Below are 9,185 nucleotides of genomic sequence, written 5' to 3'. Positions count from 1 at the left end.
GTGCCATGGTGCAAGTACAGGTAGAACACATTGATAATATTTGTAATTCATCAATATCAGTTCAATTTCACTACTTACACCCTCTATACCTTTTTTGCTAATCTTCAAGCTCACAATCCGTAGCAACACAACACGGTGTGAGTTTGTAGATCTGCTATGTTTGGGGGGAATGTTCCCCCCCAGAATAGAAATGCTGGGGTTCAAATTGTTAAGTACAAAGTTATTTTCAATCTGTCCTTATGGGAAAGGATATTCTGTACATTTTTCTGTGTCACATACTGTGTCTTAGGGGGGAAAATGTACATGTTTACATACCATCCTTTGACATACATTTAATGTTCTATAAAGTAACACTGTAATCCAGGGGTGCCGTGGATGAAAACGTTTTTTACAGGGGTCAAACCTGACCCAAAAGATTATTAGAACCACTGCACCAAGGAGCACATTATATACTACACGTGTACAGTACTGTGTAAAAGTAGTTGCAACCAAGACATTACTGTTTTCTTTGGCAGTCGCACTGAATAACACTAACAACAACATATAACAACAATAACATTACTGTAAGTCCAAAAGAAAAAAATCACAACATCAAAATAGGCATCAACTCTGTTTTACTTTTTCTTCCACAGAAAGTTCCGTTACACAGCTTACAGACAGTTTGTTTTTTGGAACTGGGGATATCTTGGCAGGTACAACAGAGTCCCGATTCCTTCGTGTTCGGTCCAAGCTATCAGATCCAGATTCCCAAATGAAGCGGGGATTCCGTACACTGGATTCAGACTGCCATGATAAAACAAATAGTTTCAAATGTAAAGAAAAATAAATAACTCCTTCACGTTTCTACCAATAATGGCTTCAGGTGCTTTCATTTGTACATGACTTCTTTGTGCCCCTTCATATTTTGCTTGTTTACACAATTTTATATTAACATAAGATCAAGACATAAACATCTAGATTTTGTGTACAAGAGTAAATCATTCAATTAGCATCATGAATTTTCTATTCTTGCCTTTTGGCAAAATGCTACCTGCCACGTTTTTACACACACACAGTCACGGTAAAGACTATGAAATTCAACAACCTCAACGTGATCATCTGGCTCAACGACCCATTGAAAAAGATTCTAAACATACAACATGGTCAGGAAAAAAAGTATTTGGTGGGGGGTTTGATTGTGTAACAACAGAGTGAGCAAACATATTGATATTGTAGAAACTTACCATAGGTGGGTCCTGCCGATTAATCCTTCTTGTAGCGACTCACATATGTCGCAACTGCAAGGCTCAACTCTGGGCGTTTTGCATTGTGGCATAGCGGTGGCGGGGCAATAGGCATCGGCTGGCAGTCACTGGCTCCAGACACTTTTGAAGATACCATCTCCATGACCTTTGTGGTATATTCTGTAACAAAAAAAGAAGATACAATTAATTATGCAGTAATACAGTATACTGCATCAATAAGTCATCATGCATTTCAAGAGTGTGCGGCCCCTTCTTTTGAAGGCTACCTTTTGTATTATTTTGTAATTTTGTCTTGCATTGACCCGCACCTCCCGTTGGGGTCTAGAGATGTGCACAATTGTTATTTTATGTGTGTGTGTATATATATATATATACTTTTTATATATTGGACAGTGTTCTGCCCTATGAGCAATGGAGAGTGTAGAAATGAGGTGAAGAAACAAGTGCAAGCAGGTTGGAACGGGTGGAGAAAATTGTCAGGTATGATGTGTGATAGGAAAGTATCAACAAGAATGAAAGGGAAGGTGAACAAGACGGTGGTGGGACTGACTGCCTGACGCTGAACAGAAAACCCAATCAAAATGTAAACGCTCTAAGCACACTTAATTATTGCTAGTTATTATTATTATTAATAATAATAATAATATAAGACATCTATCTGTCTGTCTGTCTGTCTGTTTGAAACCGAAAAAAAGGTGACTCCAAAGCGCCATCTCGTGGTAGTATTTGGAACTACATTTATTGCGTGAGCTAGGTTGGCTCACACAAGTGAAAGTCACATGAGAAACTACAAACTCAGTAGGCACCAACTGTATGTTGTATGGTATGGTTTAGAAACAGTCGCACTGAAGGAAAGACAGGAAGCACAGCTGGAGGTAGCAGAGACTAAAATGTTGAGGTTCTCTCTGGGAGTAACGAGGATGGATAGGATCAGGACCTAGTATATTGGAGGGACAGCCCATGTTAGATCATTTGGAAATAAAGCCAAAGAGGCCGGACTGAGATGGTCTGGACATGTACAGAGGAGGGGTAGTGAGTATATCGGTAGAAGGATGCTGAGGTTGGAACTGCCAGGCAGGAGGCCTATAGGAAGATAAAAGAGGAGATTTATGGATGTAGTGAAAGAGGACATGAAGTTAGTTGGTGTGAAAGAAGAGGAGGCAGAGGACAGGGTGAGATGGAGGCAGATGATTCGTTGTGGCGACCCCTGAAAGGAAAAGAAGAGGAAAGAAGAATATATAAAATATATTAGTTGTACCAAGGCTGCACAATAATAGTGTAGACACTCACCGAAAGTGGGTTTGGTTTTCACTGGGCGGAGCGAATAATCTCCCTTCTTTGCCTTTGGGAAGACGACTGACCACCGTACCATACCATCTCTTTTACGCACTGCCTGCATGCGTCCACTGTTTTCATTGTTATGCATGACTGCAAGGTATGTTCTAGAAGACGTAAAGAACAAAAACAGAGCACATCCCTGAATAGTAATGCAACCCATAAAATCAAAAGATACAATAACAGTTGTGAAATGTAATGCCTACCTGGCATGCATTCCTGTGTAGGAGAAGCATGTGTGCTTCGGTAGGAAGTGCAGGATCAGTGCGTGGTAGGCCTCCAGACTAGATGTTTGGTGGTCAGTGGAGAGCTTTGAAATATCCTTTGAGATCAAAGTCCCATGGAGGATCTTCTCCAGACCAACTGAGCTAGCAGAGTCTGGGGGAGCAGGGTACAAACACAAAAAGTATAAACCCCATCAGATTGAATTCCAGGCATACATTAACCCATTTAGACCCGAGGCTGCTACATTATTTTAATTCATTTATTCCCCATCCTCTTCATTTATTTTTGACTAAAATACATTTAAAAATACTATTGCTATAGCCTATAGACATCTAAATACAAAATTAAATGGTCACTTACTTGGTGCCAGCCATTCCTTTGTTCTTTCGTGCTCTTCTAATGGATCATGGGGACATGCAGGCATTAGTGGATTTGGGAGGTCTGTGTGTTGATTTTGCAAATGGTAGAGCACAACCTGCCATTTCGCAAGAATCATGTCCCTGTTGGCTTCCGTGCTCGATCCAGCAGACCAGTACAGATGGTTTATGATGGATTTTTGCCACAGCCCTACAGCTCTGCTCTCTCGCTTAGTGGCCAGCAAGACTATCTTCTTGCTGATGCCTAGTCAAAGAATACATATTTGTATTAGTCTACAATCAGAACAATTCTGCAAAATGTTCTGACATTATACAGTTTGTTACTAGATTAAAAAAATCAGAAGAAAGATTGTCTAGGGATATCATTATCAAGTAGTTTAGTCAGATTAAAATGTTTAGGTGCATTTCTTCTATAATTCCAAACTTACAAAGTGCACACTAGGTCATACCTTTTGCAATATGCCAAATGTCGAACCGATGTTTGACTCCTAGCCAGATTTCTCGGATCCATTTGGCTACTTGCCGATTTCTGTCTGTGATAAGTGTTCCCACTACCAGTTCAGCACCACCCAGGAAGGTCTTGGTCCGCTTCAGTCCCTCAAGCTCACACCAAGACGAGCTCTTCACCTCATTACTCTAAAATAAAGAAAAAGAAAGAAAGACAAAAAAACTAAACACTAATTGACCTAGAAAATGAATGTAAAACAGATAGTTGAGCAATTAAGAAATGGAAAAAAGACATGCATCACATACCTGTACAATTTCAACGTGGAGAACTTTGTTGATCCTCTGCTCAATAATGCTGACCGTGCCAAATTTAGCTGAGTGTCCTGGGCTGTCACTCCTCCCATCTGCTGTCAACACCAGTGGTTCACCCATATCCTTGAGCGACGCGATGATGCCACTTTGCTCGTCCTTCCAGACCTGTAGAATGGCAGGCTCAAGATGGGCTTTCTGATGCCTAAAAAAGGTGTTCCGGTGCATGGTCGCCACTCCCAGTATGTTGAGCATGCGCAGGGCTTTGGTTGGCATGCTTCCCGAAGCCAGAATCGCAGCCGACAGCAGCAAATTCCCGGCAGCAACACTCCCAATCTTTGGCTGGCTGTCCCATTTCTTGACATGGCCACAGGACTTGCAGGTTTGTGTGACGTAGATGGCGGTTCCACATTCTCTGACTGTGCCAGGTGTTTCGGCAAGACACAGCACACAGTGTTGGAACAGGGTCATTAGCTGTGACCGAAACACAAGATATTTCCTGTCCTTCACAGGACCTGGGTCAGAGGTTTCTGGCTCTCTGGAAAAAGAATACATACATACAAGATTGAACTCCTTGCTCTGGGTTAAATGGTTAGCATGTTATTGTACTTGCACAGACATTTAGAACTTGTGAAGTATGAATTGAATGTCAACACAGCATACACATTATTTACCCTCAGATAGTCCTAAGATAATGCAAAATTGCACTGAGTTATAGGCAATTGTGGTGCACATCTGTGAACGTCACTCACAATAATGTTAATCATAATAAATATTATTGATACTATTATTAGTATTATTAGCATTAGTAATAGTACTAGCAGCTGCAATGCAATGTCTTCACTGAAAACTTCCTAAACTAATGTATTATGCATACATTTGTTTTTGTATCGCCGACCTGACATCTACATTTGTATCATCTGAGATAGAAAATACCAACAGTCTACAGTGCATACATGTGATGCTAAACATGGCCACTGACCCAGACAATGTCATCTCCCCATCCTCTTCATCTTCTTCATCTTCTCCTGGGAGATAATCCTCATCATCCATGTCTTCAATGGCTTCCTCCTCTTCTTCTTCCTCCTCCTCTTCCTCATACAACTCCATAGCTGCCTCTGGTTCGTCCAACATAATTTCACACTGCACACCAATGGAAATCATCTTGGGAGAACTGGTTTGACAACCTAAAAGTACAGAAAAATTGGCAGCTATTGTTATTGAGCCATGGCACAGTTGTTGTACTTTGTATTAGATTGTATGAAGATTTAAACACAATGACAAAGTATTACATGATATTAGAGAGAATATGTTAACAAGACCAGGAGACCTGGTTCTGCCAGACCCAGCACTACGTCACGGTGTATGCCCATGTATGGACAAAAGGGGGACAGACTTTTATGGCTGGGGCCTAAGGGCAAAGGGGGCATGCCCATGTATGGAGAAAACAGGTACAAAACATGCCCATGTATGGATGGAAGGGGGACAGACTTTTATGGCTGGGGCCTAAGGACAAAGGGGGCATGCCCATGTATGAAGAAAACAGGTACAGAGCCTCATGTAAGCCAGACCCCTTGGGTCTGGCAAATAGTTCAATTGAAAAATACGTTTTGATCACTCACGAATGCTCTTATGTGGAGTTGGTATCCATGTGCACTGTGTGCCTTGGTGGTGGTGATCACACAATCGTGCATCTGGAGTTACAGGTGTTGGCTCAGTGTGAGATACCGTGGATGAAGGGCCCGCTGTACTCTCTGTGACAGTAGGTGCCAGGCACTATATTCAAATAGCATAGAACATAAAAAACATTAACAATATGCAAAGGTTATGTCACAGTATTGATGACAATACCAAGTAGAAGCTGTCAGCATAGTGCACATCAGTATTGATCCAATATAGCAGGGGTCTTCAACAGGGGGTCCAGGACCCCTAGGGGGTCCTCAGAGTTACTACAGGGGGCCACCAAATCTTTGTGTGATATGATTATTTATTTTTACATGAACCACTTGAACCCTATAGCATCCCTTTTCTGAGGAGAACTTTAGCCAAAGATAGCAGATCTACAACAACTGTGAGCTTGTAGATCTGCTATTTTTAGATCTGCTATTTTCTTTTTTTACAGAGGTGTAGAGGGAAAAAAAGAGCAGACCAAGTAAAAACCTAAATAGTTTAATCTGAAACACAATTCTATACAATCTAGAGGTCCCTGCTTCATCTCTCTCTCAGCTAGGGGGTCCTTGGCCTGAAAACGTTGGAGACCCCTGCAATATAGAGTTGTTAGGAGAGGTCCTTCTAACAGGGACCAGAGCTAGGCTCACACTCACTGTATTAGCGCGCACAAAATAACATTTACCCGCGCTATTTAGAAGGCATAATATAACGTTTTGTTCTCAAAGCACAGGCTACATGATGCAGATGGACCCATTTGTATGCCGTTTACTTCAGCAGTTGAAGGAATAACTTATGTTTATTGTATACGTTGTCAATTGTCATGTCGTGGGTGTAGCCAGTGTCCAAGCCAATGCATAATGTACCCATGTTGGTTATGAAAACAATAAAAATGCATTTATAACACAGACACTCACCCGATTTATCTCCATCATGGCAGACGCTCTTGATCGCTGTGTAACTGTGGCTGACGGAGCACCAGAAAACCCGACATTGACTGTGGGAACTGCATCCTTCCTGAGTCTCAGCCTTGCGATTAGTCCAGCTTTCCACTGCCCATAGCCATCGTAATCGCCCGGAGTAAAGTGGATCCCACATATCGTCGACACGCCTGGGGTCCCCTTGGTCCAGTCTGCCCTCTTGATCCGTGCGAAGCGATCCCACTTGCGAGCAAGCTTCTCACACTTTGGCCAAAAGTGCAAAGTTACTCCATCATAGTTGGAGTTACTGCAACCTCCAATAACGCAAGTCCTGGGCATGTTGTTAGCTTGCTAGCTTCGTTAGCCTTTAAAAAGGCTGTTTTTTTAGCTTTTAAAAAAACTGTTAAAACTACACTAGGCCTACTACTACTATTACTATCACAACTACCGACCTATGACGCGCACTGCTGCGTTGCCAGATTCTACGAGAGAAATAAGCAGCTATTTTTTATAAAAACAAGTCGCTTATAATAAACGGACATGGCAACACTGGTAGCGATTCCCCAGCTGCGGTCACATACGCTTGACGTCACGGATATTGCACAATCGCCTATTTCCCGAAGTAAAGCCACCAGAGGGAGCTCTTTTTTATAACTTCAAATATGCCTATTTCTATTTATTCTTTTTCAAACGATTTTTTTTTGGGACATCCTTAGGGGGTCTTTAAGAGATATGCGTCATTACTTTTGAGAGGAAAGCTCCCTGGTGTCTCCCCTTTAACACTTATGAGATGTAGGACCATGAAACTCCTTATCACCACTAGGGGGCTCCCCAGAGTCATACTACAGCAATTAGTTTGATACATTTTAATTTAGTTTAATTTGGGTGAATTTGTACATGGAATCTTGCTCAATAGTTTACCACTTATGGGATGTAGGACCATGAAACTCCATATCACCTCTAGGGGGCTCCCTAGAGTCATACTACATTATTTTGGTTGAATTTCAATTTGTTCACACGGTCGCAACGGAAATCGCGTCGAGTCGCTCGGCTAGCGCCTCGCTCAGCGGCGTTTTCCGTGGCCCATCATCACCAGAGACGGCGCCGCTCCGTCATGGATAATAAATACCAGGTCATCGTGTCGCTCCGTCATGGATAATAACTACTGGGTTGTCCAGTAGCCTCGTGCCACATATCAAGCGCTTCTCTCCAAACTTACGGTTCTCTCCAAACGTACTATTACATATAAACTACATTGCTCAAACAGTACACACTACCTTAACTACGATATATAGGGAGAGACTCATGAAGAGGAAATCAAGTAGAACTAAAAGACATGCAAGCCATTTTATCAAACACACTACCTTGACTACAATGTAGGTAGGGATTAGTGGACATACATATACACACACACACACACACACACACACAGAACTTTTTTTAAATTATTCCGCGCCTGGGGGCCGCGGCCTTTCCCTCCGAGGAAAGGCTGCACACACACACACACACACACACACACACACACACACACACACACACACACACACACACACACACACACACACACACACACACACACACACACACACACAAACCTGGTATACTCAAAAATATAGTGGGTACAGCCTTGATGTCCCCATCCTCTGTTTTGGTAACCACTGGCCGGTATCGGCTGATTGAGTTTCAAAGCTATCACAAGCAGTGGTGGACAGTAACTGAGTAAATGTACTTAAGTACTGTACTTAAGTACAGATTTTGGGGATTTGTACTTTACTTGAGTATTTGATGTTTTTGATACTTTTTAATCTTACTCAAGTACATTTCCAAGACAAATATCTGTACTCTTACTCAAGAACATTTCTAAGAAGGCTGAAAAGTACTGAGTACTTTGAAGTTGAAGGAGGGAAGGGAGGAGGGAAAGGGAAGGGAGGAAGGAGGGGAGGAAGGGAGGAGGGAGGGGGGGAGCAAAGGAATGAGTAAAGGAAGGGAGGAGGGAGCCAAGAGAGGAGGGAAGCAAGGGAGGAGGGAGCTAAGGAAGGAGGGAAGGATGGAAGGAAATGTACTTTTACTTTTACTGTTACTTTTACTGTAAGTCATTTTAAAAGCATGTACTCTTCAATACTTAAGTACATTTAAAACCATGTACTTTTTTACTCTTACTCAAGTAACATTGTAACTGGGCTACTTTACTTGTTAGGCCACGGGCACACCAAAATCCTCTGGCTGCGGATTTGTGGATTCCTCCAATGCATTGCTATGGGAATGCAGCGGATTTCCGCCCTTTAAAGGGAGTATAAACGTTGGTATTTATTGCAAGGTTGAAAGGTTTTTTCATTATTTGGAAAATTTGGTCTAAAACAGAGCAATCCGGCTAACCTCAAAAGCCAAGAGACATTAAGAAGAAAACAAAAAAATCTATCATCAATATGTAGGGCTACTGAACAATCATCAAACATATCATTTAGCTGACAATCAACGACAATATACATATAGCTGTAGCATCAAAACTTATCATGGCAATACAGTATATATAGCCACTTAGAATGAAATAAGGGCTTATTATGTACTATGGGCTCAAAATGTAATAACAGTATAGTACATTATTACATTATAGAAAAAATTGTTATTATGTAATTTTCTCATCTTTTATATTATTTTTT

At 41.7% G+C, this 9,185-nt stretch overlaps 1 protein-coding gene across 1 annotated transcript; it reads right to left on the bottom strand.

Annotated features, from left to right (window-relative positions):
* Window positions 1–509: 509 nt before the first annotated feature.
* On the bottom strand, window positions 510–5,101 carry LOC311058123 (uncharacterized protein; the record flags this gene model as incomplete). The annotated part of the gene is made up of 8 exons (XM_084075435.1): window positions 510–783; window positions 1,224–1,403; window positions 2,535–2,686; window positions 2,786–2,957; window positions 3,165–3,425; window positions 3,631–3,817; window positions 3,935–4,475; window positions 4,920–5,101. 7 exons carry the CDS (start codon window positions 5,099–5,101, stop codon window positions 1,243–1,245), a joined length of 1,656 nt encoding a protein of 551 aa, XP_083931561.1. The 3' UTR covers window positions 510–783; window positions 1,224–1,242.
* Window positions 5,102–9,185: the final 4,084 nt, after the last annotated feature.

The sequence above is a fragment of the Gymnoscopelus microlampas genome (genome assembly GCF_963454915.1).
Source record: "Gymnoscopelus microlampas genome assembly, chromosome: 13".
Classification (NCBI taxonomy): domain Eukaryota; kingdom Metazoa; phylum Chordata; class Actinopteri; order Myctophiformes; family Myctophidae; genus Gymnoscopelus; species Gymnoscopelus microlampas.
The sequence above is the reverse complement of the archived record's forward strand: the minus strand, read 5'-3'. Positions and strand labels throughout refer to the sequence as shown.